General features: G+C 43.8%; 1 protein-coding gene across 1 annotated transcript; it reads right to left on the reverse strand.

Annotated features, from left to right (window-relative positions):
- Nucleotides 1–1342: 1342 nt before the first annotated feature.
- On the reverse strand, nucleotides 1343–1732 carry LOC121749171 (MADS-box transcription factor PHERES 1-like). Its single transcript, XM_042143763.1, has one exon. It carries the CDS (start codon nucleotides 1730–1732, stop codon nucleotides 1343–1345), a length of 390 nt encoding a protein of 129 aa, XP_041999697.1.
- Nucleotides 1733–12235: the final 10503 nt, after the last annotated feature.

Here is a 12235-nt window from a genome sequence, read left to right on the forward strand (position 1 = left end):
GCTCTTATCAAGGAGTTCTTCAATTTTGTTGACGATTTTAACTCGTGTCAAGGAGCCAATCTAGACAGTTTTAACTCGTGTCCCGGAGCTTGTCTAAACAATTTTTACTCATATTTAGGAGCTATCTTAGATAGTTTTAGCTCGTATCCAGGAGCCATCTTAGATAGTTTTAACTCATATCTAGGAGCCATCAGACAGTTTTGACTCATGTCGATGAGCTAATTCTTCTTTGGAGTGAATTTAATTTACAGTCACTCCTATCATTAGATTTCTTTTTTTGTCATTCTTCACGGCAACTCCCAAGCCTCTATCTCAATCAGAACTCCTTGACGGCTCTTGGCTCGGAACAGGAGTCACTTCTATTCCGATGTCTCTCATTGATACTGATCGTATGGCAGGATCTATTGTTTCGTCGATTACACTCTTGGTGCAAGGCATATTTGAATCATCCATCAATGCGAATTTCCCTGGTCCTGTCTGCGAAGCAGGTTGGCAAAAATTGACACTCTTCACCGATGGCTCTGGCACAACTCTCACCATTTTCGCAGCTGGTTGTCTGTTCACCTGATATTGGATGTTGGCATTCTTTGAGATATTGGATTGCGCATTTTTCTTGTTCATAATCCACTTCTCTGCATCGTTCCATTTTGATGACATTGACCTCGAGAATGATCTTGATATGGAATGGTTCAGCAACCTCTCTCCTTTATGGACCTCAAAGCTCGAGGTGATATCATAATCAAGATTTTTTATCCTCACACATTCTAATGGGGTGGACGGAACTGGAATTACCTCTCACCTTTATGGACCTCCATCTCTTTTCGTCTTGCCCTATTACTACTCGCCCTCTTGGCAACTCCATCTCTTCCGGCAGGGTATTGTCTCTCTCCCTCTGCCGGATAATTCTTCGACTACTTTACCTTTCCGGGTTGTCTTGCTACCAATCTTTCCTGGCTCCATCGACATGTGGCCTGCGCCTTTGCAGCTTTCTCGCCCTCTCATCATCGGTCATCTTTGGCCATCACGACCATCATCGATTTGGAAAGGAGTTGTTCGGTCGCATTCTTCCTCTCCCCCTCGGCCGGACAAACCGTGAATTCAGATTTTATCTACGGATCTAGGGCTCGCTGCCACCTCCAAATCAGCGAGTAATCGCTGAACTCCATGGAGCCTTTGCTCTGTTCCTCCGTGGTTGGCTTCTTGCGCCGATCAATGCTTCTCTATCAGCCATTGCGGCCTTGCTACTGGCTCCACCTCCTTCGCCACAATGCTTCCTTTCTCTCCTCCTCTGCTAGCTGTGGTTCTCAGCCTTGCCGTGCGCTGTGGCAGCCAATTCCCTCAACTAGGCCTCATCCATGAAGTTGAGGCGATCGTCCCATGTCGGAAACATGCCCTCCACATTCTTCTTCCGCAACTTCTCGAGCTTCTCCTCGGCTTGCCTCTGCCACTGGTCGAAGAAATTCGACAGCAAGTACTCCCTTACTCCGCCACTGGAGTCATTTTTCTTGGCCTTGTAGGCTTCGATGAGGCTGCAGACCTGGTCGGGATCCTCCTCCGGCCAGACTGAGGTGGAATTGGTGGTGGGGTCGTGGAAGATCATGCATGGGGGGACGTCGCAGAGCGTGGTGAGTTGGTGGAGTTTCTTGATTAGCCATTTCTTTCGCTTCTTCATAGTAAGGATTCTTGATTTCTCCTCCTCAATCAACTCCATCTTCAGTTTGCCGCGACCCATCTCTTAGAATTTGATCGATTGTGAGAGAGGAGATTTTTTTTGAGGTTTTTTTTTGGTTTTTTTTGGGTTTTTATATATATATATAGAGACACTGTCGATTCCTATGATCGAACCTGCTCTGATACCACTGTTGGGACCCGGTGGTGCACACCCAAACTCCACATTAGTATTATATTGTTCGCTTTGGGCAAAGCTCTCACGGTTTTGCTCTTGGAGTACTCCCCAAAAGGCCTCATACTAATGGAGTTGGGATAGCCCATTTATATGCTTGCAGTCCATTCTCCGATGTGGGATATGGTTTGCTTCACCACAATCCTCTCCTCAAACCAAGACCACCAGACCAAGACCACATGTCTGTGCCCCATGTTACAGGTCACCAGGTCACCACAGGTCTTGGTCGAGCTCACGCAGAGACATCGAAGAACTTGCAAGCGCAACCCACCGAACCCCGAGCCACACAGGCCCAGCCCCTGAACCAGGGCTCTGATACCATGTTAGAAAATACAATGCAGAAAATAAAAGATTATTGCAGAAAGTAAAAGATAGAGAGAACTTTAAAGACTACATTGTGAATGACTTTTAATTTTATTCTTTCAATGATTACACAACCTTTTATAGGCTCTAATTCTAGCTATACATGGAAAATATATTCTAATTATACTAATATCCTTTTATTTGATTTTCCATAATCTTTAATTGATTTCCTTCGATATTCTTGCCATAATTTCATCCATTGCCTTCTTATTCTCCAATCAATTAATTTTCTCATTCCAACATGAATAATTGCTGAGACCGCACATTTAGTTTAACCAACATAGATGTACTTGTTTCTTTGTGAACCAATTGAATGTTAAGTATATCACACCAGATGTTTTCTGTCATCCAAAATGGAAACTCACTTCAGAGTCGTCACTGCATCAGTTCACGATAGATTACCTACATCTATTTAGGTTGTGATTTGATGAAGCGGCGAATTTTCGATGGTAATTAATGCACGTAAAAATAAATTACGACACAGAGGTTTTACGTGGTTCGATTTACTGAGGTAAATCTACGTCCACGGGGAGAAATGGGGGCAGGTTTGTATTGCTTGATCTGCGAATTACAGCTTACAACACTGGCCTGCTTTATGATATTCTCTCTAGAGAGCTTTTTTAGAGTTTAAAAGAAGAAGCAGAAGACCTTATCTATCTGACCTAGGTTCTATTTATACAGTGAACTAAGATCGTGGCATGCAGCATTTATTAGGTAGTGGATGTCGTGGAGATCGTGGCGACCTTGCATGGGTCCACTATCCTGCATGAGTTAATGACTGCTTGACACCACTAAATAGATCGTCGGTGTAGTGGAGGTGGAAATCTTGCATGAGTCCACTATCTCCTAGTTCGGTCGAATACTGAGACCGAACTGCTGAATTATTGCCGAGCAGCTTTTGCCGATCTGAGAGCAGAGCTTGATGAGTTGGCTTTCACCGAGCTGTAGGCTGGGGCCGAACTCTTTGGTTGTGCCGAACTGAACTCTTTAGTCACGCCGGACTGATACTCTTTAGTCATGCCGAACTGATACTCTGTCTTGGGCTTTACTGCTGTTGGGCTTGTTTAGTACGTACTCCATCACTACCCCCCCCGAAAAGCGAAGTGAATCACTTCGGCATTCTGGAAAAAAGTATGGGGTAAGTTGATGTTTGTCCACGGTCTCATGAAGTGAACTCTTCTTTGACCGGACTTGGTTTGTGTCCTAATTTGGCGAGTTTTATCGCTCGGATCGGGCTTTCCGTTGTCCTAATTTGGGGATCGGACTTTCCCTTGTCCTAATTTGGGGATCGGACTTTCCCTTGTCCTAATTCGGCGAGTTTTATCGCGTGGATCGGACTTTCCCTAGTCCTAATTCAGGCAAGTTTTATCGCGAGAATTGGACTTTTGTTGCAGTTCGTTTCAGACGAAGTGCTTGTTTAAGCTGAATTGTGGTCTTGTATCCTCTTTAGAAGCTTTGACGCACAATCGTGGGCTTGTTGCAGCTCGTTTCAGACGAACTGCTTGTTTAAGCTGAATTGTGGTCTTGTATCTTCTGTAGAAGCTTTGACTCACAATTGTTTAGCTTGTATATGTTCTAAGAAGGGGATCAGTCTTCGAAGAACAAGATACCTCAGTAACATTTGTAAGAGACGACACGCACAGAGACAGACAAAACACACAAACAAAACGCACAGAGACAAATAAAGACCAAGTAAACCAAATAAAGCACATTGAGCAAACAGGACTCAAGACTGACTGACCGGACTGTCTCTTACAAATGGAACTTTTTGAGGTTGGAAATGTGCCATGTTCGGGGTACCTGTTCTCCTGACATGTGAGCCAATTTGTAAGACCCTTTGCCGAGGACTTCTGATACCCGATACGGACCTTCCCATGTGGGTTCGAGCTTGCCCAGCTTTTCTGCTCGGCTTACTTCGTTGTTTCTCAGGACGAGATCTCCCACTTGAAATTGCAGCTTCTTCACCCTTTGGTTGTAATACCGGGCTACTTGCTCCTTGTACTTGGCTGCTTTTATGCATGCCAATTCTCTTCTTTCTTCGGCAAGATCTAGCTCGGCTCTCAGTCCGTCGTCATTCATTTCTGAGGAGAAATTTAGAGTTCGGGGACTGGGTACGCCGATCTCCACCGGAATTACGGCTTCAGTGCCGTACACCAGACTGTATGGAGTTTCACCATTGGAGGTTGTGGGTGTAGTTCGGTAGGACCATAGGACTTGAGGGAGATTTTCTACCCATTGTCCTTTGGCTTGTTCTAACCGAGCTTTTAACCCTTTCACCAGGATACGATTTGTTACCTCCGTTTGTCCGTTTGCTTGTGGATGAGAGACCGAAGTGAACCGCTGTTGAATATTCAGCTCTTGGCACCAATTCTTGAACGTCTTGTCGGTGAACTGAGTCCCGTTATCCGAGATGAGGATGTGGGGTATGCCAAATCGGCACACTATGTTCTTCCAGACGAAATCCAATGCCTTCGAGCTCGTTATCGTAGCTAATGGTTCAGCTTCCACCCACTTCGTAAAGTAGTCCACGGCAACGACTAGGAATTTCATTTGCCGAGGAGCTTGAGGAAGTGGTCCCACTATGTCTATGCCCCATTGCATGAAAGGCCAAGGGCTTTGCATAGTGGATAGATCGGTCTGCGGCATTCTTGGGATATTTGCATGGATTTGGCACTTCGGGCATGTCTTGACGAGCTGCACTGCTTCTTGTACCAAGGTTGGCCAATAATATCCCCATCTTAGAACTTTTTTAGCTAAAGCTCTAGCTCCGATGTGGCTACCGCACGACCCTTCATGAACTTCTCTGAGGATGTAGTCCGTCTCTTCTGGTCCTACGCACCGCAATAACGGCTGGAGGTAAGACTTTCTAAAGAGGACTCCTTCATGAAGTTCGTACCGAAGTGCTCGGCACGTGATCTTCCGAGCTTCTCTCTTATCTTCGGGCAATTGTCCTTGATCCAGATACTGCAAGATCGGCGTCATCCAGTTCGGCGAGCTGGATATTGAATGTACCTCGGCTTCATCAATGCTTCGATGCATTAATTCTTCCGCCTTTGAGCTCGGATCTGAGGCCAACTTACTTAAGGTATCTGCTCGGCTATTTTCCGCTCTGGGAACGCGGATTATCCGAAAATAGGAGAAACTTCGGCTGATGCTTTGCGCTTTGTCCAAATACTTCTTCATTCTCTCGTCACGGGCTTCACTGGTACCCAACATGTGATTTACTATGACTTGTGAATCACAATGGACTTTGAGAGATTTGACGAGCAGACTTTGCGCTAACTGAAGTCCGGCCAGGAGGGCTTCGTACTCGGCTTCATTATTAGTAGTGGGGAATAGGAACCGAAGTGAGTAGGTTACCTCGTGTCCGTCGGGAGCGACGAGTAAAATACCAGCTCCACTTCCCATCTTGTTTGAAGCTCCATCTACGAATCCGCTCCAGCAGTCTGGCGGCTCTACTTCGGATTCCAAGGGCTGTGCAAGTTCGGCATTGGCAGACTTTTTCTGTTCGGCCATGACAGGGATTGCTTGATCGAACTTGGCCTCTGTAAGAAAATCTGCCAAGGCTTGTCCCTTGATGGCTTTCCGAGGTAGGTACTCGATCGAGTGTTCTCCCAGCTCTATGGCCCATTTGGCGATTCTGCCTGATGCTTCTGGCTTGGTCAAAACTTGCCGAAGAGGCAGATCGGTTAAGACACATACCTTGTGAGCATAGAAGTATGGCCGCAGTCTCCTTGCTGCATTTACTAACGCCAGAGCAATTTTTTCCAGAGGTTGATACCTTGTTTCTGGACCTCTTAATGCTCGGCTTGTAAAGTAGATGGGAAACTGCTTTAGGCCTTCTTCTCGTACAAGCACCGCGCTGATGGTTTGATCTGATGCCGCTAAGTATAAGAATATTACTTCGGCTTCGGTTGGAGCAGAGAGAATAGGAAGCTCGGCTAGATAACTTTTGAGCTCGTCAAAGGCCTTTTTCTGCTCGGCTCCCCACTCGAACTTTGGTGCTTTTTTCAACACTTTGAAGAACGGCAGTTGCTTTTCGGCTGCTTGGGAAAGGAATCGATTCAGTGCGGCTAGACATCCGGTTAGCCTTTGCACGTCATGTATGGACTTCGGCATTGCCATGTTTTGAATGACTTGAACTTTTGAAGGGTTTGCCTTGAGTCCGTCCTTTGAAACCCAACAACCCAGAAATTTTCCTGAATCTACCAAAAAGGTACATTTTTGGGGGTTGAGTTTGAGGTTGGCTTTCCGGAGCACGTCGAGAGTGGATTTGAGGTTGTCTTCGTACTCCGAAGTGCTTTTGCTTTTGACAACTATGTCGTCGACATACACTTCAACCTGTTTCCCGATTAGGTGCCGAAAAAGCTTGTCTACCATCCTTTGATAAGTGGCTCCGGCATTCTTTAAACCGAATGGCATCTTTTTATAAGCGAAAATGCCGAAATCGGTGATGAAAGCTGTTTTCGGAGCGTCACTCTCATCCATCAACACTTGGTGATATCCTTTGTATAAATCAAGAAAACAGAAAATTTCGAAGCCGATCAAAGCTTCTACTTTTTTATCTATATTCGGAAGGGGATAGCAATCTTTTGGACAGTGCTTGTTTAGATCGGTAAAATCTATGCACATCCGCCATCCTCCTCCTTTTTTCTTGATCATCACAGGATTGGCCACCCAAGAAGGATATTTCACCTCGAATAGTACATCCGCTTTTAGTAATTGGCGGACTTCGTCATGGATGACTTGGCTTCTTTCTGCCGCAAAGAGTCTTTGCTTCTGTTTTACTGGCCGGATTGAAGGATCAATATTTAACCGATGAGTGATTACCTCGGGGGGCACTCCGGTCATGTCCAACGGAGACCATGCAAAGACATCTTTGTACTCCTTGAGGAGCTGAATGGTCTTTTCCCGGAGTAGAGGCGTTCCTGCGAAGCCGACGTTGACCGTTCTGGATGGATCATCTTCGTATAACTGAACGGTCATTGAGTTCGGCTCTGAAGTGACTTCGGTCATCTCGCTTGCCTCCGACTCCGGTTGCTGTGATTGCTATGCTTGATGGTGCCGAACTGATTGCTCGGCACTTTTAAGCGCAATCTGCAGACATTCTTTTGCTCTCTTTTGATCACCTCGGATGACCGCTATCCCATTTTTAGTGGGAATCTTGATGGTGAGGTGATAAGTAGAGCAAACGGCCCGAACTGTGTTGAGCCAGTCCCTCCCCAGGATGATGTTGTACGGAGACCGAGCTTTCACCACAAAGAACTCGATCATCGTATTGGAGCTTGTAGGCGCTTTTCCCACCGTGATCGGAAGGCTGATAATACCTTCAGGGCGGGTGTCCTCCTGGGCGAAACTTTTCAGAGGAAGTGGAGCCGGACTGAGCCGAGCTGGATCCACTTCCATTTTATCGAAACATTCTTTAAAAAGAATGCTGACTGACGCTCCTGTATCCACAAATACTCTGTGGACCAGTTTGTTTGCCACCCCGGCTTGGATGACAATAGCGTCTTGGTGAGGAGAGATGGCTGGGACGGGATCGGCATCTGAAAATGTAATCACTTCGTCTTTCTTCAGCCTTTTATGTGTTGGTTCCTCTTGATTGGAACCTCTGCGTTCTGCTTTTAGGGACGACTTAGTCTTCCCGGCTGGGAGAGCATCAATAGTCAGGATTACTCCATCGTATTGCGGCTCGTCGTCGTCTTCGGGATCCTCATGTCTTTTCGGATCCTGAGGATTGCAGTTCGCACTTCTCTGCCTTTTGTTCTTTTTCGGCTGCTTGCTTTGGTATTTTTTTAACGTTCCTGTTTTCACAAGAACGTCAATACCTGCAGCCAAATCTCGGCACTCCTCGGTATCGTGACCGTGGGTTTGATGGAAGGAGCAATATTGATCCTGAAGTCGCCGTGCGGCTGATTTCGTCATCCGCTTTGGTTTTTCGAACATATCGGAATGTAGTTCGAAAATTTCCGCTCTTGACTTGTTTAATGGTACGAACTGAGCGGGCGGCTTCTCAGGATTGAGACGTGGTCCCAATCTGCCTTGTACTGGTGCCCTTTGAATTCTTTCAAAAGGAGTTCGGCGAGGAAGCACCTGGTCGCTTTGATCGGGCTTCCTTTTGTCTCCTTGGGATGAGCTGTCTAACGACCGTTTTCGACGGTCTGCCTCATCCGCACGAGAAAACTGGTCCGCAATGTCCCACATTTCTTGAGCTGTTTGCGGACCGCACTCCACGAGCTTTCTGTAGAGAGCTCCGGGCAGGATTCCATTTTGGAATGCCGAGATGACAAGTAGATCATTGAGATTATCTACTTGTAGGCATTCCTTATGGAATCTCGTCAGGAAGTCGCTGATCTTTTCGTCGCGACCTTGACGTATAGAAAGCAGCTGAGCCGAAGTGATTCGGGCTTCCGCTTTCTGAAAGAACCTCCTGTGGAAAGCATCCATGAGATCTCGGTAGGATCTGATGCTGCCTTGAGGAAGGCTGTCGAACCACCTTCTGGCGTTCCCGATGAGCAACTCGGGGAACAGCTTGCACATGTGGACCTCATTGAGACCCTGGTTCGCCATATTATATTGATAGCGTCCCAAGAAGTCATGAGGATCCTCTAGCCCGTCATAAGTCATTGACGGTGTCCGGTAGTTCCGCGGCAAAGGAGTCCGGGTGATGTCGTCCGAGAATGGAGTCTTTAATGCTCCGTACATGGCGAACCCGACATCTCTTCGGTACGGAGGAGATGGAGTTCTCCTGTGGTTCCGGTACCGAGGAGGAACATGTCGGGGTTGAGGATTCTTTCTCCTGGAAGACACGTCACTACTGCGGTAGTGACTTTCATGTCTGGATGAGGAGGGAGAATCCGCCGTTGTCTTCTCCGACTGTTGGCTCTTCTGCAGGAAGGTTAAGAACTCCTCCTGCTTCTCGGCCAAGAACAGCTTGACAGCCTCATTTAAATCAGGCTGTTGGGAAGACTCGGTGTGTGGACCTTTTGAGCGGCTTGCTCCTTCTCCGTGAGAACTGGAAGTAGATTTTTCACGAGGCTGCTTTCCAGGCCTATGGGCTGCTGGATTAGCTTCCTCATGGTTATCACGGACGGAGGCACGGGTGTTATGTGATCTGGTATGCATTTTTTTTTTTTTGGTAGAAGAGGATCAAAAACTCGCTTTATCACAAATTTGGTTCTCTGTTTCCCACAGACGGCGCCAGTGATGAAGCGGCGAATTTTCGATGGTAATTAATGCACGTAAAAATAAATTACGACACAGAGGTTTTACGTGGTTCGATTTACTGAGGTAAATCTACGTCCACGGGGAGAAATGGGGGCAGGTTTGTATTGCTTGATCTGCGAATTACAGCTTACAACACTGGCCTGCTTTATGATATTCTCTCTAGAGAGCTTTTTTAGAGTTTAAAAGAAGAAGCAGAAGACCTTATCTATCTGACCTAGGTTCTATTTATACAGTGAACTAAGATCGTGGCATGCAGCATTTATTAGGTAGTGGATGTCGTGGAGATCGTGGCGACCTTGCATGGGTCCACTATCCTGCATGAGTTAATGACTGCTTGACACCACTAAATAGATCGTCGGTGTAGTGGAGGTGGAAATCTTGCATGAGTCCACTATCTCCTAGTTCGGTCGAATACTGAGACCGAACTGCTGAATTATTGCCGAGCAGCTTTTGCCGATCTGAGAGCAGAGCTTGATGAGTTGGCTTTCACCGAGCTGTAGGCTGGGGCCGAACTCTTTGGTTGTGCCGAACTGAACTCTTTAGTCACGCCGGACTGATACTCTTTAGTCATGCCGAACTGATACTCTGTCTTGGGCTTTACTGCTGTTGGGCTTGTTTAGTACGTACTCCATCACGATTATTATTCAATCACAATCACTTGTACAATAAACTGACTGAAGGATTTTCTATAAACACGAGTTAATCTATTAGTTTATAGAAGAAAGATTCGTTTATTTAATTATTACATACAAAGTACTTAATTTCTGTAAATTTAGTTAAAAACAAATATTTTTTTCTATATAAAGATTTATAAATACAAAGCAACACGAAACATATTTTTGCAGTATAACATATACGGAGTACTAGTTTAGATTTACTTTATAGTTTCTACATTATGAAAAAAATTATATTAGACCAAATAATGTAAGCTTATTAATCAAATTCTCAATCGATGATAACTCGGTCTCTAATCGACTAGGCTTAATAACCAACTAATGTAGTTGAGTGACTCAATTTTGAGGAAGATTCAAGAACATGTTGAAAAAGTTAAGATCAAACAAAGTTAGGGATAAAATGTCCTTCATTTAGTTTCCAAAAGTAGTGTCACGTTGAAGACAAAATCGAGTGGCACACCTTAGAAAATGTATAATATTTTCAACAATTAAGTTGTTGTAGGGTACTATACAAAAAGGGGCAATTATTAGAACTCTAAGTCATGGCATGGGTCCAATTAATAGTAGTCCAATCACTCTATATATTGTTGAATCACAACCCATCGTGCTCAAGATCGAGATCAAGAATGACACACTACCTTTCGTGGACTAAGACTTGTCCAAAACCTTATTATATAAATCAACTTTGAATTTCTCTCACTACCAATTATATAATATAGTACTACCTAAATTTGAAAATAGTAGCCCCATCCGCGACCACCTTTCTCACTAATCTACATTAGTTTTTTTAGTTTTATCCATTTATATTAATTGTAAGCTACAATTAAATCAAATAAAAAAAATATTAATCTGAACGTGGACTAAATATAGCACACAGTAATATTTATATTTGTTTGGTTATATGGTGAGAATTGAGGCAGCAAGTCCGCCGTGTGAACATTGATAATCTTGATGTAATATGCTGGTAAAGATATGTACTCATATATCTTGTTGTAAAGCAAACCATGAGAACCATACATATAAAGTTTTTATGATACTAAGGTACCATCAACTCAAATTGATATTACCAATTTCGTTTAATTAGCTACGTACTAGCTAAAAGCTCAAATATATCAAAATAAAAAATCTAGCAGGTATGGACAATAATTAATGGACTGGACGAAATATCCAATTATGAAAACAATTTGTACATCGGTGAAACTTTAATTAGCTAATGAGATATTACTTCGGTGCCTCACCTTTGATCTTGGCAAGAAAAAAATGTACACAAACATTGAAACATAACATTGTATTGAGAAAATGATTACAATAAATTCATCAAGGAAAAAAAATATTGGACCCAATTATTTGTATTAAAATTTTTTGGAAAAAATCTAAAATTTAGCACACAATGAGAATCGTTCTTAACTACGTCTTAATTTTTATGGGGGACGCTTCTACTTACATCCTTTAATTTTAGTTGGGATATAAAAAATGAGAACGGTGTTTGAAGCATAGCCGGAAACATATATCTGATCTGTAGCCGTTGCCCGACGGGTTGGACCCCACGCACAGCCGCCCAGATTCTTTTCCCCGCCGACCCTCACGGGCGTCGGATTCTCTTTATCCTGTTATTTTCTGAGCACCAGTTGTTAAGAACCTAAATTCCTAACGAACCGATAAACGGAAAATAACAAGATAAAGAGAATTCGATGCCTGTGAGGTTCGACGGGGATAATCTGGTAAATAGTGTACAATTTAGCCTCCCAAAACGAATTAAAGAATGTCATTGTCTTTTTTTTAGTGATTGTTTATTAATTTAAGAAAAATATCATGTATCAGTATAAAATAAACAGTTAAATTTTTAAAAATTATTTTGATTGATCATTTATTGGTAAAAAGTAATTTATAAATGTTAATCATCTGTTGGTAAAAATAAAACTTTGTTATAATAAATATTATTAAAATAAACAGTTACAAGTGGAACGCGCACATAATTATTTCGCGGGGATAGAAAATTTCATTCGATGTAAAAAATGAGTTTATACAACAATGTTTATTTTTATATTTTATGAGTATTAGTAGTACT

Source organism: Salvia splendens, chromosome 9, assembly GCF_004379255.2.
Source record: "Salvia splendens isolate huo1 chromosome 9, SspV2, whole genome shotgun sequence".
Taxonomy (NCBI): domain Eukaryota; kingdom Viridiplantae; phylum Streptophyta; class Magnoliopsida; order Lamiales; family Lamiaceae; genus Salvia; species Salvia splendens.

Excerpts from the sequence above, each read along its gene's own strand:
- LOC121749171 (XM_042143763.1), bottom strand. The coding sequence starts at position 1,732 with ATGGGTCGCGGCAAACTGAAGATGGAGTTGATTGAGGAGGAGAAATCA.